General features: G+C 39.5%; 2 protein-coding genes across 3 annotated transcripts; both read left to right on the plus strand.

The window, feature by feature from the left end:
• Positions 1 to 676: 676 nt before the first annotated feature.
• hao1 (hydroxyacid oxidase (glycolate oxidase) 1) lies at positions 677 to 5725 on the plus strand. The gene is made up of 8 exons (XM_072369697.1): positions 677 to 871; positions 1635 to 1786; positions 2116 to 2386; positions 2521 to 2693; positions 3139 to 3230; positions 4455 to 4613; positions 4753 to 4822; positions 5593 to 5725. Exons 1-8 carry the CDS (start codon positions 735 to 737, stop codon positions 5658 to 5660), a joined length of 1122 nt encoding a protein of 373 aa, XP_072225798.1. The 5' UTR covers positions 677 to 734; the 3' UTR covers positions 5661 to 5725.
• A 1376-nt stretch (positions 5726 to 7101) lies between these two features.
• On the plus strand, positions 7102 to 19630 carry mettl22 (methyltransferase 22, Kin17 lysine). Of its 2 annotated transcripts, none has more exons than XM_072369467.1 (12): positions 7102 to 7182; positions 8651 to 8814; positions 9451 to 9646; positions 10570 to 10706; positions 11742 to 11782; positions 12373 to 12517; positions 12765 to 12836; positions 14072 to 14125; positions 14370 to 14450; positions 16861 to 16963; positions 18151 to 18319; positions 19063 to 19630. In XM_072369467.1, exons 2-12 carry the CDS (start codon positions 8709 to 8711, stop codon positions 19135 to 19137), a joined length of 1179 nt encoding a protein of 392 aa, XP_072225568.1. In that variant the 5' UTR covers positions 7102 to 7182; positions 8651 to 8708; the 3' UTR covers positions 19138 to 19630. The 2 variants fall into 2 exon arrangements, with proteins under 2 accessions (XP_072225568.1, XP_072225567.1); XM_072369466.1 differs by lacking the exon at positions 7102 to 7182 and adding an exon at positions 7457 to 7493 and having other exon boundaries at positions 19063 to 19629.
• The last annotated feature ends 1127 nt before the right edge of the window (positions 19631 to 20757 follow it).

Raw genomic sequence — 20757 nt, forward strand, 5'->3', positions numbered from 1 at the left:
TGTACCTCACCATGGCAACCAAAGCATCTGCTCAACGGATATTGACATTACAATAAATATGGAGAAGAATTTGATTAAGAGAAAAGACTGCAGCACACAGAGCATGGAGATCTATTAAGATCAGATTTATTGTCATGCATACACACAAAATTATTCCTTTGCTTTTACCCCATCCAGGTTGGCTCCTGTTGGCACACACACACACACACACACATGGTCACACACTCATAGACACAGATGCCATACACTTGAGCGGGGCAGCCATTCACAGCACTACAGTGCCTTGCTCGAGGGCACCTGCCGTGACAAGGAGGTGGGCTGACACCTCCAGCTTTTTGATGGGGGATCAAACCGCCAACCTTCCGGTTATTGGACGACCCGCTCAAATCACTGAACCACTGACACGCTCTTCATCTTGTTGACAGTTGCTCAGATGCATTCACAGTTTCATAAACACGCTTTATTTTAAAGATTCAGCTGTTACTCTCTCACACATGGAAAAAATCTAAAGACGCAGGATATTAACTTAATCTTGTGATTAATAATCAAGAGTCATAACCAGAAGGTTTATCTTGTGTAAACTGAGCGCAGCAGAAGTCATTATGAAGGGACTGGGGCCGATGAAGCCTTCAGCAGGTTAATGATTATAGAAGCGTGGTTAAATACAGCTCGCCCTGCACTGTTTCCCAGACTTGTGGTGAGCACCCTCAGCGTTTGTGGTTTAGCAGACAGCAATGTCAGGCCAGCGTGTGTGCGTCTCAGACTTTGAGGAGGAGGCCAGAAAGATTCTTCCTAAAGCTGTGTATGACTACTACCGCTCAGGTGCTGATGGGCAAAACACACTGGCTGACAATGTGGCTGCCTTTAACAGGTACGACACACACACAGACGTGCACGCTGATGTCTTCTGCTGAACCCAGGGATTTAGCATGAGGCAAAGTTTAACTAAAACGTCAAATGGTAGCTGTTTTTTAAGCCTCATACTGCATGCCTGAGAGTAAAGTGAGACTGCACACTGCAACTTTTTTACTGTGACATGACGGCCCTAAGCATCAGTCACAGCTTGCCTCATGATGAAAAGTCAACAAAAACATAATCGACAGGGAGTAATTCCTGTATTTCAATATATTGTGTCTCTTTAACATGATTAGGCTATAACTATTCCCTTTTCAACTAGTAATTTACCTTAAGGGTTTTTTTTTTACAAAAGATATTAAGCTGATATTTAACAACACGATCAGGAAAGTTTTTGTTGTGCATCTCTATCTAGCTCATGGGCTGATCAATGGTCTATTTGGCAGGACTTTACTCCTTTTTGCCATTGCATGTCCTGTGGGCTGTTAAAATCTAGGTCATGGTGAGATGGCTCAGCAAACAGCACACTGCTCCAAATGATAATGTCTTGTGATCAGAGTTAAAGTAAAAAAAGCTGCTAAGCAAACAAAAGAATGCAGTTATTTAAGTTGTCTCATACAACAGATTATGAATACTTGCAAAAAGACAGTAATAAGCAAGGCGTTTGATCACTTGAGTCTGTCACCCACTGCTCTTACATGTCGTGTGTTGTTGATTCAAGGGACAAACAGACAAAGTCCCGTGCACTTAGAGTGTTGTAATAATAAGTACGTGTGTAGGTGGTATCTTATCCCGCGAGTGCTGAGAGACGTGTCCACAGTGGATCTGACTGTCTCTGTGTTGGGCCAGAAGCTCAGCATGCCTCTGTGTGTTGGAGCCACAGCAATGCAGAGGATGGCTCATCCTGCAGGAGAGACCGCGACAGCGAGAGGTGATCACACACAAGCACACACAGAACACGTGAACATGGGCGCACAGAGTGCAAAGAGTTAAGAGAAAGTTAAAGTTAAGGAAATGAAGTCGCTTTAGTTATTAAAGAAAGTGTTTCAAGGAACCTAGAGCCTTCTGATTTTTAACTTCGCTTCTTTGTGAAGTGACTGAACCACTTATGGATCAGTTCTCAAGTCATCTAGATAACTGAAGGAGTCCATGTTCAAGATGTGACAACATTTCGGGGGAAAATCTGTTCAAAAGACACCTATCATAGCTTTCCTTTAAAGGTCTATGATAAATCCACAGTCATATGATGCGTGTTCCCAGCATGCAAAGCAGCAGGAACAGGGATGATGCTGAGCTCCTGGGCTACCTCTACTATAGAAGAAGTGATGTCAGCGATGACGGTCTCGCCGGGCAGCGGGGGTGTCCTCTGGCTGCAGCTTTACATCTACAAAGACAGACAGCTCACACTATCTCTGGTTCACCGGGCAGAGAAGGTGGGATATAAAGCTATCTTTGTTACCGTGGATACACCATACCTGGGGAAGAGGTTGGATGACGTACGGAACCGCTTCAAAATGCCCCCACACTTGAGGTAGGAACCAAACTCAACAGACAGAAATGGGATCACCTCCCAAATTCCACAATGAGAACTGCCGATTGTAAGGTGGCTTCTCAACCATCTTCGCTCTGTGTGTATTTGTGTGTGTGTTTGTGGTGTGCCCCTAGCATGTCGAACTTCTCCACAGCCTCCCTGGCTTTCTCAGAGGACAACTATGGCAGTGACAGCGGTTTGGCTGTTTATGTTACAAATGCAATAGAGCCTGCACTCAGTTGGGACGACATCACTTGGCTGAAAAAGCACACACGCTTGCCTGTGATTGTTAAAGGAGTACTGAATGGTATACACACACAAACCCATATATATACTTGTTAATAGAATAGTGTTAATAGATTTTAGAGGAGTGCTTTAGATCCAGTTGAGACTAATGATATGATATATTTATGGACATACCGTGGGTCTGTACATACGTACCTCCATCCATCCATCCATCCATCCATCCATCCATCCATCCATCCATCCATCCATCCATCCATCCTACCTACCTACCTACCTACCTACCTACCTACCTACCTACCTACCTACCTACCTACCTACCTACCTACCTACCTACCTACCTACCTACCTACCTACCTACCTACCTACCTACTTAATCCCAGTGGTCATTGGGTGAGAAAGGGTACACCCTGGAAATATAAGTCACAATCAAAATCAAGTTGTTTTAACCGTCTTAGTAAAGTTTTCAGCAGCACACCCTGATAATGATTCATGTGTGTATATGTCAGGGGAAGATGCTGTCCAAGCTGTGAACTATGGTGTCAGTGGTATCCTGGTGTCCAATCATGGAGCTCGACAATTAGATGGGGTTCCTGCGACGGTCTGTATGTGTGTGTTTGTGTTTGTCTGTGGTCATGTTTTCTTGTTGTTTTCAATAAAAGAAGGGTACATAAGTGCTGTTTTAGGAAATCTGCCTTCACAAATGCAAGTGAAAACTCTACCGTGAAAAACAATTCATTTGGTGAACTTGTTTTCATTTTGGATTTTCTGGAAGCACCACAAGGTACAACTCATCTGTATAGTCTCAAAAATGTAAATATTGCACATGAATATTTGATTAATTGTCTTTTAGAAAACTGTATCTGAACAAGGCCTGCCTGCTAACAACCAATAAGCATTTGCTCTGCTTAGATATTTAACCGATCTTGTTGGTAGAGTTCAGTTAAATGTGTTGGCTTTCTGGCACAGACTTGACCTCTCTTAGTTAATGTTATCCTTTACGGATGATTTCAGCTACCAGACATGTTGCGATAACACCAAGGTCAATTTTTATTCTTCATTTTTTAATCTACTATGGATAATTAACTAGTTTATCTATTAGTGAAATGATACTTCCACCACATTGATGAACACTTGGTAGTTTCTGATTTATTCTTGACAATCAAAACCAATTTTCTCTCAGCCGAGGGTGACAGTTTGAGATGTCTTCCAGACTTTGGAAAAGTGGTTATTCCTCCAACAGCCCACCGTTACTGTAGGGTACAGTTGTTTAAACTGGTGATATTGGATTCTGTAGTTGTCTAGATATGACCCCAAGAGATATTTCTGAGTTGTGTAAATCTACAATTATCTTACTCAGATCCGCACTGAACTCCCTGGACTTTCTCAGTGTACTGCTTGTTGGTCAGTGCAATGACTTTTGTCAAATGCACACTTTTGTTGTTGTCATGGAGCTATAGTTAGTCATGATCCCTGACAGGACGTTTGGCCTTGCAAAGTGAAGACATTTTAGAATTTCAGTATGTTTTAACGAAATAACTAAAAGCTCAACAGTACCATGAAATCCATGTCCACAATGAGAGTCTGTAAACCTCTGTCATCAACTGATAAAACATGATCCAGAAATACAGCTGCCTTCTCTGGACCTGAGCTCATTTCAGATGAAGTGAGGAAAAGTACAAAGCTGTCTTGTGGTCAGCTGAATAAAAACTGGTAATGGACTCATTAGCCCATTTTTCCAATCTCCAATCATCCAGTTTTGGTGAACATGTGCTTCTGTTCACGTTATATCATGTATAACGTACATGCATGTATATATGTACAGCTGGATGTGTTGGAGGAGGTGGTGAAGGCAGTGCAGGGTCGTTGTGATGTCTTCGTGGATGGAGGTGTGAGGCGAGGGACCGACGTCCTGAAAGCCTTAGCTCTTGGAGCAAAGGCGATCTTCATCGGTCGACCTGTGCTGTGGGGCCTCGCCTGTCAGGTGAAGCGCAGCTCTCAGCTACATTATTAACCAAGAGAGACTTGTTCTCAAGCACTCTGACTCTGTATCCATTGATACATGGTGGTTTCCAGTTTCCAGTGCTGACTGTAAGAGAAACATGGCTATTTTCTGTCTCTAGGGAGAAGAAGGAGTTATCGAGCTTCTGGAACTTTTAAAAGATGAACTGCGACTGGCTATGGCCCTATCAGGTAACAAACACAGACACACCTACAGAGACTCTGGGTGATACGAGATTTTGATTTTTTTAGCCACATGCAGCATCTTCCTTGATTGCCAAAAAGTTTAACTTTCCTCTGACCTGGGAAGCTTTTTCCAAATGCCTTTCGGCAAACTCCAAATGTACTTTCTTGAATTTCTCTTTAAGACTCCAGTCTTTTTTTGGTCTTATACCATGTCTTTTTGGGATAACTAAAGTAATATTTCATTTAATTTAATCTTCAGGCCACTCTTTATAAAGCTCAGCTTTGTGGACTGTGTGGCTCAAAGTGGCCCTTTGGACAAACAGCTCCTTCAAGGTTTCCTTTGGCATCTTTGTCTCTCTGATCTATGCTCTTAACAGGCTTGTGATGATGCCATATTCTTTGCATTTTTTTATATTAGATAGTTCTCCAAGGGATATTCAGAATTACAGATAATCTTTTTTAACTCAACCCTAATCCTAACCATAATTTCTTAGTTATTTGGAGAGCTATGTGGTTTTCGTCATTCTGCTGAGGGGTGTTGCAGACTCTGGGGCCTTTCACAATAGGTGTGTTTATGTACTGACATCATGTGACATTTAGATTGGACAGTTTTAATTGGATGACTTCTGAAGGTAACTGGCAGCACAAAAATAAAGTGGTTCAAAGGAGAAGAATACACATGCAAGCACTATTATTTGTCGATGTTGAAACAACAACCCTGAAATAGTCTGGTGGTTGTTTGTTTGTGTGTGTGTGTGTGTGTGTGTGTGTGGCAGGTTGCTGTTCTGTCTCTGAGGTGAGCAGCTCCTTGGTCAGGAGAGTGGGCTTCAACTCCAGGATGTGAAAGAAGAACCTACTGCAGACAGGATGATTCATACTTGTTGGATCATTAAACACATACAGTTTTCACATTTTCTTTTTTAGTTTTAAGAGTTGTTTGTTAAAAAGGAACACAAAAGCTAGAGCTATTAGAAACAATACAATATACATCCAATTTTGCTAAGTCTCAGGAAGCGGGACAGCAACCTCGAACCTAAGGTAAAAAAAAAAGAAAGAAACACGTGCAAATACTGTGTATAGCAGGTAAGGTTTGGGCAGGTTGATTTTAGAGGGTTCAGCTTGCTTGTGACCTCTGCTGTGTAGCTGTGATTATCTTTGTGGTCCATTAGCTTTACTTGTTGTTGAATGTTGTGGAGTTGACTTACTTATAGTCACTTGTGAAATAAATCAGAGCACTAGAAAAACTTGCCTGTCGGACTGTTGCTGTTCTTTCACCCCTCACAATAGATACACCAGCACTGACGATAGATGTATTAATATGACTGCATCACACTTATCCAGTGTCACTTCATAACACCTGATGCTGACATTTGTATTCATGTGTAATCCTGAAGCCTGATCTTGAGGAGGGGTCTAATTTACAAATTTAGTCATGACACCTTTTAGTTGATAATATCACTGCATAAGGACCAACCAGCCCATCAAGTCTGACTGACACATCTTATTTGATAAACAATTATACCAGTAGATGAATACACAAATGAATAATCCCAAAACAATTCCAGGTGAGGGGATGGTTTGTTATCTTCCAGTTCATTTGACCAGATAACGGAATTACAGAGGAACACGGCATAGATGCAAAAACAACATTTAAACTAATAATTTTAAGACTTTTAGTAACATGAAAAGAAGCAGGAAATAGAGATTAACATAGAATAGTACTTGGACTCTTCTTTTCAACTGCTCTTTTGACAGGGGAAAAGTGACTAAGAGCTGTAAAAGGGTTGAAAGAGGACGGAGCCAGAACTGTCCATTCTGTGAACATTGTTCTGCAGTTGAAGAGCGGTTTGGGGTGACGAGGAGATAACCACAAAAAGAGATATCATAAAAGTCATGATGCCTGCAGAAAAAAGAAAAAAAATCCAGGTTACAGCTGTCAGGATCCAGAGAGAGTTTCTACGATTCTAGAGTAACGCTGCTATTTGGTTTCTTTACTTCGTATTATATAGAACATCAGATCATTCATATCATGCATTTAATCAGCTGCAGCATTTTGCCTGGAAGAAAAATTATTAAGTGATGGGCTGGAGAACCTGGGAGAGCTTCTATTTAACTTGAACAGTGAAACTAAATTAGACGGAATATCTGCACTACCCTGGATTGTCTCAAAATGTCGAAAGGAGCAACAAATACAAACAGCAGAGGGCAGCAATAAACGTTTGCAGCATATAGTGCTCCTAAAGGACAGAAAAAGAACTGAAAGATTATGCTCCATTCATGTTAATAGGAATTCTGAATCTCCAACAAGAACGATTCAAAGACTACGCCACGAGAAGTCAGATTTCACAATCGGTAACGTGGATGAGGTTAGTCGACCCTGACTTCCGCATTGTACATTCCCAGAAAGGCATGTTGGACAGGTCATGTTTTCTATAGAAACAACAACGTACTTGTAGAACATTGTTAGCTGATTTCGTTCGTCAATAGAGTGAAATTTAGAACTGCTATCGGGTTTTTGTCGTTAGAAGCAAACCTGACAGCTGCCGTGTTTCCCTTCTTATTAGATTTAAAACACACAGGGCAGTCAAAAAAAAAAAATAGAAATAAAATTTCAATGGTGCAGTGAATGCAGCATTAACCCTGAGTACTGCCTGTCATGTCTGCCTCGTTAATGGTGGTGAGTTAACGTTCCACCTGTTTTTGTTGTAGCCCTCTAAACGTCCGTTGGACTTGTAGTCACCAATCCACGGGGAACACAGTGTATCCACATCTATTCACAGATATACTGGTAGGAACCGTGAACTGTGGTTTACCCGGGGTTTGGCAGCGGGGGTGCGCCTAAACTTATTTGAAACATGTGCACGTGCAGCCGCGGATTAACAACAAATCCGTCCAACCCCCGACTGATGTTTTCCGACACAAATTTACTAGGCCACATAAATACGTTTCACCTTCACGTGTAGTTGTTCTGTATAATGTACTAAATGAATCACATGTCTAACAATGTAGCAGCAAAACAGTCAAACTGACTGACTCTCAAAACATTTTGTAAACAGACTGACTATTCTTCTTCTTCTTCTTCTTCGAGAGAGAGCTAATGTGTCTGTCTGGTTCTTTTTGGGGACGTCTAAAAGCAGTGTATGTTGGGTTCCAAAGATGGCACAAATACTTTTCTATTTTCATCTTACACTCTTGGCATCAAACTCCCACATTCACACCATTCTGTGAACATTCATTATCTGCCTCGTCCAAACATGTATCTGGTCCACACAACATACTCAGTTTATTTAGATGTTTGTTAACATGATGATGATGATTATGATAATTACTATTATCACTGGCGTTATTATCATATCCCTACTTTTTAAAAATGTGGTTAAGGACTGTAGAATGACCTGTGGGGAAGGCTCATGCCGCTGAGAATGGATCCAGGATTAGAGTCAGTTGGCCTCTGGGTGGTTGAACCACTGTATTCGGTATAAAGGTAACCAGAAACCGGAAACCACAAGGAGCCTATGTCACAGTACCCATCAGCCTTGTTATCTCATTCTGATTGACTGTAGACAATCTGAGTAGACAACATCGAATTAAAAGAAAAAAAAAAGAACAACTTGAGGAAGAGCTGTTGAACAAAGACAATAAACTAGCCAATAAACAGCCATTTGTAAATAGAGGTTACAAGTGGTTCATTTTCCAGTCCTCTTACCCAGTGTACTTGAGTCTCCCGCAGACTCCACATCCCTCCAGTCTTAGAAAGCAAACTTTTACTGTCTGCCTGCCTGCCTGCCTGCCAATCAAGCTTGCCTTTCTTAATGTATATACATGTCTCTCCAGCTTATGAGACACAGATGAGCGACGTATTCTACTGCTCCAGAACTATAAATGATCATCCATGGATCAGATCATTTTTCAACATGATACCGTGCTGTCAGATGTTCATATGCACCTGCCCAGTGCACGCCACCTCATGACACGCCTCAACAGTGTTGGACAGCCTGGTGTGTATAACATATTTTACTTATTGTTGCTTTGTTGCATGTGTTTCTGACAGGTTTGTAGGAAAAAAAAATACGAAATAATTTCAGACACACTGCTACCATGAACATTAGTGCAACACATCTTGATACTGAGCCAGTGCTTAAAATATAAGCCATAATAGATGTCTTGTGAATAGATTCTTCCCAAAACCTTGTCCTTTCTTGAACTTGGATTCCCGCAGTCATCTAGATCACTAGAGAACTGATCCATAAATTAGGTTTGCTTCAGTTAGTTGCGTAAAACCAACTTCAGAACTTTCTCTGGTCAAGCAAGCCGAGGCCTGTCACATTTAGAAGGGTACTTTTTTTGTGTGTGTTTTAATCTTGTCAGACATGAATGTAATTATTAACAGATCTAAATAAGCAGATATACAACATAAAACTATTGAGATGGGACACCATTGAAGTTTGGACACAAAGCACTGTATATACATACATATTGTACATATGTATATATATATATATATATCTATATATCTTTACTTGACATTTGATTTAAGCTTGTAAGATATAGATTGTTATGTTTGCATTTATCAAAACAAATGTAACTGTTTAATTCTACAACTTTTTGCATTCATTTCCACTTCCCCTATCCAGTCTTCATATCCAGATTTAAGATGTTGGCAGAAAGGCATGACAACAGTGAGTCTGTGAAAGATTTAGAAAAGGAAGAGAAGCACAAGGATGCAGGTGAAGACATAGAAGCCTCTCATGGGGAAGAGATGAAGGAATCAGGCGGAAAAAATGTGAAGCCCTTATTGGATGAGGATGGAGATCTTGACATCACACATCGGTATGGAGGCCAAACATAACCTTAACTAATGTTCACAAACATTTCTACCTCACTCCTGCACCAAGGAAACAATACAAAATAGAATAAAATCAGGCTCATAATCTTATCGGCAGGTTTGTCTTACATGCTCCTCATAACATGGCTAAACATGGAGCCATTCTCCCTTGGTTTCCATAGTTCGGATTGTTTTGTCATTTTCAAGGCTGGAGAGAAATCTTGAACATCAAGCATTTTCTTATGAGAGCACTTTTTTGCTGATATTTTCTTTTTAACAGTATATGTTTATACAGCCATGTTTGGATACTCTGAATTTTGAATACATAAAGGTGATATATATAAAAGGTTCGATAAAACCTGGTCTTAATCTCTAAAAGTGCTTTTCAGTTAATCATTCGTGCTGTATTTCTTTATGTACCAAAAATGGCAGCCATGCCGCTGCCTGGTAGGTTCAACTTAAAACTAATAAACAGTGTTGTTCAGTAATGTAAGCGCATGTGTCCACATCCATCCATCCATTTTTTATACCTGCTTAATCCAACTCAGGGTCACTGGGGGGCTGTCATTGGTCGAGAGGCAGAGTACACCCTGGACACGTCATCAGTCCATCACAGATGGGTCCACATAGATCTTGTTGGTCTCTGGGAGCCAAACATAACCATATTTTCTCGAGAGGGTTGAGCTGGATACTGATTCTTATAACCTGACAGGGTATACATGTATGCCTGTGAGGCCTATTATTGATTTAATTATGGATGAAAATGATCAGGAGTGAATGTAGTTATATTTGGAGGAGCATGTTTATCATGTTGAAACTTGTGCATTTGTGTTGAAATTACATTTAGTAAATGTTTGAATTACAGCTTTTGTTAAGAGATTGTATATTTCTGTAGATGTGTAACTTATTAACCTATTTGAATCCTCAGACCACGGAAAGACTCTGTGGATGGAGGTGGCCGAGACTTGGTCTGTCCGGTCATTCTCAAACAATCCAGTCCTGTGCTGGAACAAGAAGAGGCGAATTTGGATGATGAAGATTGTTCCAAAGATATTATAAGGATTGGTAAGAACCTCAGCTTTACAGTGTTTCTTATAATGATATTATGAATGCTTTCTGAGTGATGTTCTTTTTTTTGTGTGACACTATATATTCTAGAGATTAGATAAAGATGCATGGGTAACCTCTGTGTGATGTTGTTAGCAGAGCTACAGTACCAGTGTGTTCCTATGAAATAAATGGGTGAGAGTTAGTCAGAGGAAGAGTTGTAATGGTTTTTATATTGAAGTGGCATTTATAATCATGAGACTAACTGTTTATGAGGTCTGGATTCATGTTTCTCTGTTTTGGTTGCGATAATTTGGTTGTTACAGCAGCTTTTGTAGATATCCAACATCTAAAATATATTTGGTCATAAACTACATAAGTATCACAGTGAATTTCACATGTGGAAGTGAATAAATGCAAAATCGTCTCTCCATTTCAAGATGCCAGTGTCCAATCTTCTGACATTATCTCAAGTTAGAAAGAGGTGGTCTAAAAAGAACAGACTTTTGTCTTGAATAGTACTGAATGTGTGTTAACAGAGACTGGGACAGTTATGAACATGTGACAACTAAAATGACTCCATTAATCCCTCTGAAGAGTCTGCATAGCCTCCATGCAGTGTTTTTTCTCACTGCAGTTAGCAGATATAAGTTTGCTTATCCAAAGGTACTATTTATATTACAGAAGTAACTCTGTGTTTGGCCCAACATAAGAGTAACTATCGACCTAGGTACATGAATCGCAGTCATGATGGTTGATACTTTATTGTAACCATTAGTTACATTTAAATGTTTCCATGTTGTTTGGAGTCACACTTTTTCTGCTTTTGATTTGGATGTTTGAAAGAAGCTCTAATCATGTATTATCCTGAGCATTCGTTAAGATGTGTAATTCCAACCTGTTTTTAAAATGTAAAACTTGGAACATTTGGTAACAGTAATCAGATGTGATGAGACATTTATATCAAGCCAACTGTAGAACACAATGCTGTGAATAAAGGTTGACGTTGGGCTCAGTCTGCGCATGTAATACAGAAATGTAATCTGTTTGCAGAGCACACAATGGCCACACCTTTGGAGGATGTTGGTAAACAGGTCAGTAAAATGAAATCAACTCTTCCAGCTGCCTGTAACTTTATCCTGTGATTATAAATTCACAAATTTTGCAGCCTGAGAGCACATCTTCTCTTGTAAATGGTAAATGGTTTTGATCCAAGCATGGCTATGGGACAGGACTGCTATGAAATTGGAGAGTATGGTATGCAGGATATTTCAGTCCATTGAAGAATGTGAGTGCAGTTCAGAATTTCCTGTTCCAGTTGAAAAATAAAATAAAATAAACAGAGACTAAGAAAGACATAAATGATTCAGTCTACCTCTGACTGAGGAGAGTGATAAAAAGTGAAAATTCAGACTGTTCAACAAGTTTCGTGGACTATATTTAAAGAAAAAGCAATAACGGAAAACATACTACATTGTGCCAGGAATTCTTTACATACATGCCAAATAATTATATTTGGATTAGGTTGAATTAGACTGTATCTAGTTGGGCTTGTTTGCTTCTTCTTTAAAGTGGCTTGACGGGACTTCTGTTATAATTAAGCTCTGTTCAAATGAACTGAAATAAATGTAGCGGCTGGGGAAAATGAATTAGACCTTAAAACTGGTCATTTTTTTTACACCAGGTGTGGCGGGGGGCACTTCTACTGGCAGACTTCATTCTCTCTGAGCCTGAAATGTTCAGAGGGGCTACAGTCCTTGATCTGGGAGCAGGAACAGGCCTAACCAGCATCGTCATGGCAACCACAGCCAAAACAGTCTACTGCACAGGTATGATGCCATTATATGAAGCGGATGTAGTATTGTAACTATGCAGAGAAGAGTGTGATACTGAGAAAGAGGGGAGGAGGCGTATGGTGCAAAATCTAGAATAGAAAAAACACTTGCCCATTTCTGTTGGAATTCAGTGAATTTAACTACGATCAAGTTACAGTTCCAGCAACAACAACTGCAGGATTTTTGATGCAACAATACAAAATCATTGTTTGCTTCTGTTATTTCCAATTTTGTCTTACAGATGTGGGAGAAGACCTTCTAAACTTGTGCAAAAGAAATGTATCGTTAAATAAACACATAATTGAGCCTTCAGGTAAGATGACATTTTCAGACTGTTCTATTTCCCCTTTTTCTTCCTGCAATTTCTCCGTCGTACCTGTTGCTCTGTCTCTAAGGGAGGATGTATTGTATCGTGTTGTCTCTCCCGCATGGTGATATTTATTATATTATATTTATTTATTTATCTATTAATAGTTTGGTGAATAAAAATGAACAATAGTGATGTTGAAACAATTATACTGTAATGCTGAAAACCTGATAAAGGGAAGCAGGTGTCTCTTGCATTAACAGAGGTTATTCCTTAAGTAGCCAGCATCTAATTCTTTACAAGCATTTCACCATTCTTGCAAGTGAGATCATTATAACAATGAATTGTTGCCCTTCAAATAATGGAAATATTTAGGGAGCAACCTGATGCACAATGCAGTGAAAAACTAAGTTACTGCTACCGTAGAACAGTAGACTCTAAGTGGCAGCCAGGTGCATTTGATTATTTGATCATTGGTACGTATGAGTTGCATCTGTGTAAAAGCAGATGGTTTGTCAGTTTGCTGGTCTGAAGCTTTCAGTTATGTGTCAACACAACGCCAAGGGGGAACAATGTCAGCAATGATCTTATTGAAGCAATTGTTGTCCATCAATCTGGGAAGGGTTATAAGGCCATTTTCAAACTATTTGGAGCCTTTCGTTATACAGGGACAAAGATTATTCACAAGAGCAAAATATTTCCAAGCAAGTTCACCCCAAGGTCAGACCATGCAATGCTCACATGATCTAGCATCTATGTTACGCCTGGCCTATAAAGTGAAAGCACACATATGTTGCATCAGGTCAAAATGGTAAAGTTGGAATCAAATCTTTTTCCCTCTAAATTCCCTCAATGGCAATAAGAAGAAGAAAAAACATCTTACTCCTGGACACGTTTGCCTGTAGTAAGAAAACCATTGTGGGTATGTCTGAATGTAGTTTCAAGGAGCATTAATGTAAACTTGGCCAACGTCCGAATGCATGTGCTCATGTTCTATATTCTCCTGCTAAAAAGGCATTGCAGACAGAGCTGTGGAGCTAAATGCCAACATTAGAACTTTAGCTTTTAGTTGTCATTTGTTTTATTTCATATTCAACTGTCTACCTATTAATAATTCATAATTCAGGAAGCAAATACATTGCATTTATTAATTTACGCCATACTTAAATGATGTATATTCATTTATTATTAAAAGCTTTCAACTGTACATTTGGTGGAATATTGTCTTTATTGACCATCAGGTGGGGAGGTGAGAGTAAGACAGCTGGACTGGCTCCAGCACAGCCTTTGCACAGGTAAAAAACGCTGCTGTATGTAGATATATACACACATTCAGTTGTTGGTTTATTTGATGATTCTGCCTTGAACTCAAGCGATTTCTGCTTCTGCATCCCTGCAGTAAAAGCCCCCTGCAAGAAGATTCAGTTTTTGCCTAAAGTGTTTCGTTCACCTTTATGGTCATTTTGGAGAACGCATTGTGAGGTGTTGAGTTTTGTTTGGTGCTGAAATAAGACCCAACAAACTCTCTGTTCTTTGTAGATGCTGAAACAGAGTTTAGTTGGACAGAGGAAGAAGTAGCGGACCTTTATGACAACACCAGCTTCATTGTTGCTGCTGATGGTAAGTTTTCCGGTTGAGGAATATAAAAGTACTGTTCTTCCCCAGTTCCCCATGCTTTCTACTTTAGGCTGTTGAGTAGAAGTAAACCCGTGTTCTGTCTTTCTTTTCTGTGAAATGCATGTTTGATAGATGTCTAACTTAGAAACTCTAATGTTTTATATTCTGTCATCATATAAAAATTCTAATTAATTTCCTGTGGAGATGGCAAAGCGGCAGATGTTTTGTAAAGCGGGTCGGCATATTGAACTGCTCTGTTATAACCTTTCTTCAGCCACTTTTTCTCTGTTAACTCTCACTGACACCTGAAAATGTATGTTCAGTCACTGGTCAAATTACTAAATAAGTGTAGTTCTGGGTATTAACCAGATCCATCTTGACAGCACCCACTGAAACTGAAGCAGCCCAGAATTTCAGTTTAAAAAACATTAATGAATCAACGCATCTCATGTCTCAAAAAGACCATCCTCTCCTGTGGTTGGTGTTTGCAGTTTCAAATGTAAACAACTTGCATATAATCACTCATTTCTAAAAAGTGGTTTTAAAGTGTTAGACCATGTTAGTCACTGCTGCAGGTGGGTTTATCGGATGACGACAAACAAAAAAAAGAAAGGGGTTGGTTTTCAAAAGAACCCCAAAAATAAGTTATAGATGTGCAGATGCACACATTCTGGATTTTCTCCTCAGATGGGTTAAATTTTGTTTGTGCCTGTTTCTTATTTATTTATCTTTTTTTTATTAATTTGGGAAGAATATCACAAATCACTAACTATCTGCCTTTGTTGCTTTTTTTTTTTAACATTTTGGACCATTCTTATATCTCACTAACATCTTACTCATATATTAAGTACCCATCCATCCATCCATTATCTGCCGCTTTTCCGGGGGTCGAGTCACGGGGCCAGCAGCTTGAGCAGAGAAGCCCAGACGTCCCTGTCACCGGCCCCTGTCGCTGGCTCTTCTGGGGGGACCCCGATGCGTTCCCAGGTCAGCCGAGAGTCATAGGCTCTCCGACGTGTCCTGGGTCTTCCCCGGGGTGTCCTCCCAGAGGGACGGGCCCAGAACACCTCCAAACCAGATGCACCTCATCTGGCTCCTCTCGAGGCGTAGGAGCAGGGGCTCGGAGTAGAGCCACGAAAATCCCCAAAATCTCGAGAAAATCACTGCAAGGTGTTTATTTGCAACATGTGCTTCCAGCTTCGCGAGTAGCAAAGAAAATTATATACAACAAAAAAAGTATAGCTGAACAGTTAACTTAGTTGAACTAAATAAAATATGATTTAAATCAAGTGTAAATTGCTACACCTCAACAGCACTATGTTTCCACTCTGTCCCCCCCGACAGACAAAAGTTCACTGCTTATATAGCCTCTTCACTTGGCCCTACCTCTCTGGGTGTACCGATGGTGGAGGTGACTCCACTGGCTTCTAATTTCACAGTTTCAAAAGTCATAAATCCCACTGATTAGAGTAAAAACACTTTAACCTGTTTTACCCTTAATCCTTATGTTAACCATACATGAATGAAATAACAAATAATCTAAATAATACCTAGAATTAATGTGTCTTACTTTTACTCATTTGGATTTGTCCAATGACCTCCCCCAATCATGTTACTCTATGTTAGTATAAAAGCAGGAAATATTGCAGCACTTCCTCCCTTTGTCTCTGACCACATGGTGAGTCTATTAAATGTTAATTTAACTTATTCTGACCAAAAATAAATCAATAAACTATAACTGAATGTTACAATACTTGTAAGAGTTTATTTTAACCAAAGATGTTGGACTACGAAAAATAAACAAACATGATACAAAACACAAACAAACCCGGGATAGTCTGTATCTGTAAAATGATGATTACTGATGGTAAAATGGTTGAAAACAAACAAGTATGGTTAAACTAAAGATGGTATTAAAAGATGACTCACTTTGTCACATATCCAGCTCTTTAGCAGCTGTATTCCACACAGTCCCACCAAAAAACCATTAAAGCCTCTGCAAATCAAATCAAATTTAATTTATAGAGCACTTTTTATACAAAAAGCAGTGCAAAGTGCTTCACATAATAAAATCAATACATACATAAACTCACACAACATCACACTGCACACATCCCCCAGCCACCACGACCAGGGCGATCCCCACAGCAACAACCCCACAGACCAAGTAGGCGTAGTCCCCGGTGGGGAAAATTCCCATGAGGAAAGTCAAGAAAACGGCACCGGCTTTCCGAAGTTCAGATCTTAGTCTTTATGGATTCCAGGCTGAATTTGTACTTTTGTGAGAAGGAAAAGTTTTTATGGTGTTGGTTGGTGAAACTGTGTTCTGTATTCAGTCCAGAATTCTAGGCTGATCAGCAAAATAAGTGTTTTCATTTCTTCTTTTCTTTCTTCTGTGTCTGTGTGTCACTAGTTTGCTATGATGATGATCTGACAGATGGCCTTTTCCGAACACTGTACCGACTCTGCAGCAATATTTCTCACACCTGCACAATCTTCATTTCTATAGAGAAAAGGTAAGACCCAATGAATGAGTCATAGTTTTTCTGACATGGCCCCTTTAACCTGAAGGGATCCTGGAATACAGACTCCATATTTTCAAGCATAGTCTGGGAGGCTTTTAACAAGCAGTACTGAAGTTGTATTAGGTGAGTCACTCACTTTTGCATCATTGCTTGTGGGATGTCTGATTCATTTATGTCAACTTGTGAAAATGCCTCAAGACACAAGACAATTTTAAATGAAATATTAGCACACACATTAATATTTGAATGGTACTGGTTTTTGGGCCCTTCAACAGCAGTGAATAAAAAATCACACCATTTCAAGTGGAAATCACTGAATGGGTGAGGAGATGCTAATTACCAACAATTGTTAAATGCTGGCTTCTCAAATGCAAGTCAGAACTATCCTGAAAAAAAAGAGGGAAGAAGCAGGAGCTCTGGAAACGTGACATCCTTGTGTTCATTTAAGATCAGCTGGATTTAGCTGGAACAAGGTCCCACAATCTTTCTGAGGAATAAGAATTCATGGATTTTTGCATCTTCCACATTGTGTGCCCATGGACAAGATTTTAAAAAATCGACAAAAGAGACCTTGATCTATTGAGCACCTAAAATCTTACATTTAGCAAGAATAGGAAAACCTTTCACTTTGAAAACTACAACGACTGGTCTCTTTAGTTTGGAAACTCTTGCAGTGTAGTTGAAAAAAAGGTACAATTCAGTTTTCACTTTAAATTTCGTCTGTACCTTTTTCTATCTGATCTAGATGCTTTGTTTGTCATTTTTTATATACATTCTATTTTACAGCAGTCTTAACTGTTAGAGGTATTTAATTTGGACTTTAATCTGAGGTACATGGGTGGCACCGAAACTTAATGGACAGGTTAAATCAGAAAATGAGTGGTATGTACTGTTTTCAGTTGGAAAATCAAACATTTTTATAACTGCTGTGGGTTAGCCATGACACATAAATGTGCTATGAGGAACTAATTCTTATTTTAAACCTAGTTTATCTGATATAGAATTAATTTGATACAATTAACATTGAAGCTAAAAGGAAAATCATGACACAGCACCCGGCTGGTGTGAAGCCGGCCAGATTGTCATACCTGTGTTATTGATTTACTGCTTGTGACGTGCATGATTTAAAACAAACATATGTTAACCAACTGTGTCAAATTATTAATATTATGTAACAGGATGAACTTCACCCTGCGGCACATGGATGTTTCCTGCGAGGCCTACAATCATTTCAGCCACTGTCTGTCCCAGCTCCAGGACCTGGTGGATGGACGGTGCAGATTCAGAGTGGAACAGGTCCTTTCTAACTTTGCACAGTTTCTCGTGTATGAGCGCATTGAGCATCTGGTAAGACATACACACATCAATAGACTGTAATGGGGATTGTATTTTATTAGATGTAAATTAAAACAAAGTAACATAAGCATGTTTCAGGGTGCAGGAAGCTATACAGCAGTTGTTCTTTGTGGGATACTCTTGGAGCACTTGGTGGAAATTCTCTGGTGACAGGTGTAATATGTCTGTGGTATATTGTATTTATAAGACTACACAAGAGTAATAAAGTTGTATAGTTCTGTACGATCAGATTTGATCTGATCTTTATACTGTAATATACTTGAGTACATTTCCCATTCAGATACTGACTTGTTCAGCACATAAAACTATGTTTTAAAAACAATGTTTTTTCAATGAAGATTTTTCTAAAGGATACACAAAAAGTTACACAGTAACAGTCTATACATTATCCATTCTTTGTATTGTGGAAAATGTCTTAAGTGAGTCTGAGTGAAGGGAAGATCAGCTAAGTTGTCATTTGATGCATGAAATTTCCGTCAGTCGTACAGAAAACATGGCAGTCTGCAGAGGGAGGGACAAAGGCTGCAGCTGCAAGAAGTCATTTATAACCATGAATCACTGAGTAAGATGTTGCGAACAGCAGAGCTTTGCTGTTAGCTACAAAAAGATGTTTTACTTGGTGTTCTCAGAACACATTGACACAATACCAGAATGAGATACATGTATACATTTTCTAATGACACCTCAACAAGTGCACAGTTTACACTGAAATAGGATTTTTTTTTAATCTGCAGGAGCTGTGGAAGTTGACAGCGACTCCTCTTCATTCTGAGCAAGCCCAGCCTGATTGTGATCTGCTTTCATCTTGACTCAGGGCTTCCCTCTCTGTGTGTCTCCTGTGTCTTTTCACTACAATGGTCCTACAAGAAAGACGTCCAATTAGCCTCCCGTTGCAGGATCCATCCAAAGTCCCTTTCACTCAGCCCTTCTACCCATACACATGGTCAGGGAGTGAGAAAAACAACTGCATGAATAGAATATCTTAGTTGCTTTGCTATCAGTCACTGAGGGTGAAAAACAGGACAAATACAGAAACAGTAGAAGAAAGAGAGTGGAGTGAAACACTGGATTCAGCCTGTGGGAGACATTTTAAAGGCTGTGCAGATTCTCTATGTTCGACATAAATGGATATCTTGCAGATTTTATTCTATATGCCAGCACTAATAAACATAAAGGACATGCCGCACAACTTCCTTTGACCTAGAAATAAATTTAGTTGGTAATTTTAAGTGGTTATTTATAAGATAAATATGAAATGAATTCATGTTTCATGTGTTGAAACTCTTCTCTTCCAAATAAACTGTTGGGGTAAATGAGAGTAAGAAGTGGCCTCTCACTGTGTTTTGAAATTCACCAGTAATCTACCAGATTCATTTGAACTAGTTTATGCTAGTTTTAAAAAAAAGGAGTGATTGGCTTACTCTGTGGATTATTTTACTTAGATCTTTCTTGCATTTTGGACAGAGAAGACAGATGGCTTGAGAGAGGAGTTCGGAAAGCCATCTATACTAAACTGTAAACAGAGGAGGTGGTTTCAGGTATCACCTGCTGAACACCTATAATGCAGCTTTGACCTTCCTCACCAGGCTGTTTCACAACCTTCAACACCTCAGATCTTGTGACCAAAATTGGTTTGGTCGGGCAGGTAAAAACAGGTGAGTCAGAGGCACACAACTGAACTCAATGACCTTCCAAGTGTTAATGTTTTTACCAGCTTTTAAACCTGAAACTCCCCACCAGATAGTTTCAGATGAGAGGTGAAACATCTTCAAGAAAGAATTCAAATCCAGTTGCTTTTTATTCCAGCCTCTAGGATCACTTTGACCTGATGACCGACAATTTACACAAATATTTGATTGTGTGCAGTTGTGTTTCTTATAACTGCAAAAGAAGTCAGGCCAATTGTTAGCTGAAACATAAATGACCTGCCAGCTATATTTATGTACACATGGGTCGATTTATTTATTTTCTTTCTTAAGCTTGTTTTCAGCTATTAATCTGATGGTCATCCCTATTTGAGTCAGAAGAAAGAGATGACAAGGAGAGCTACAGCCACACGAGAGTGAGCTTGAGCTAATACACTAATTTCCACTCTGTCTGATTTAGGATTTAGACTCGCCTGTCAAAATTTAAATTTCTAGCACGATGATCTGTAGATGATCTTGTAGAACAATACACCACATCTTCTCTAAGTTTGACATGTTTACCACATGCTATACCACATGTCAAACTGATAGAAAACTGAGTTTGATTTACTGTGTGTGCTAGCGTGAGCTCTCAGGCTTACTGTAAGCTCTGTCATATGGTAATTATGGGCCTCAAGGCATGTAGTTTAGCTTCGTACCCTTGTGTAGAATAAACCCTTTAGTTGTGAAAAGGTGCCACTTGTGAATATAACCAGTCCAACGTCTAAAAACACACTTCAAGTT

This window comes from Leuresthes tenuis, unplaced genomic scaffold, assembly GCF_036924035.1.
Source record: "Leuresthes tenuis unplaced genomic scaffold, fLeuTen1.0.hap1 SCAF_17, whole genome shotgun sequence".
In the NCBI taxonomy this organism is placed as follows: Eukaryota; Metazoa; Chordata; class Actinopteri; order Atheriniformes; family Atherinopsidae; genus Leuresthes; species Leuresthes tenuis.

Excerpts from the sequence above, each read along its gene's own strand:
- hao1 (XM_072369697.1), top strand. The coding sequence starts at position 735 with ATGTCAGGCCAGCGTGTGTGCGTCTCAGACTTTGAGGAGGAGGCCAGA. Across the intron at positions 1,787-2,115 it reads AGAGACCGCGACAGCGAGAG|CATGCAAAGCAGCAGGAACA; the intron begins GTGATCACACAC and ends GCGTGTTCCCAG. Across the intron at positions 4,823-5,592 it reads ACTGGCTATGGCCCTATCAG|GTTGCTGTTCTGTCTCTGAG; the intron begins GTAACAAACACA and ends TGTGTGTGGCAG.
- mettl22 (XM_072369467.1), top strand. The coding sequence starts at position 8,709 with ATGGATCAGATCATTTTTCAACATGATACCGTGCTGTCAGATGTTCAT. Across the intron at positions 12,518-12,764 it reads CAAAACAGTCTACTGCACAG|ATGTGGGAGAAGACCTTCTA; the intron begins GTATGATGCCAT and ends TTTGTCTTACAG. Across the intron at positions 14,451-16,860 it reads CTTCATTGTTGCTGCTGATG|TTTGCTATGATGATGATCTG; the intron begins GTAAGTTTTCCG and ends GTGTGTCACTAG.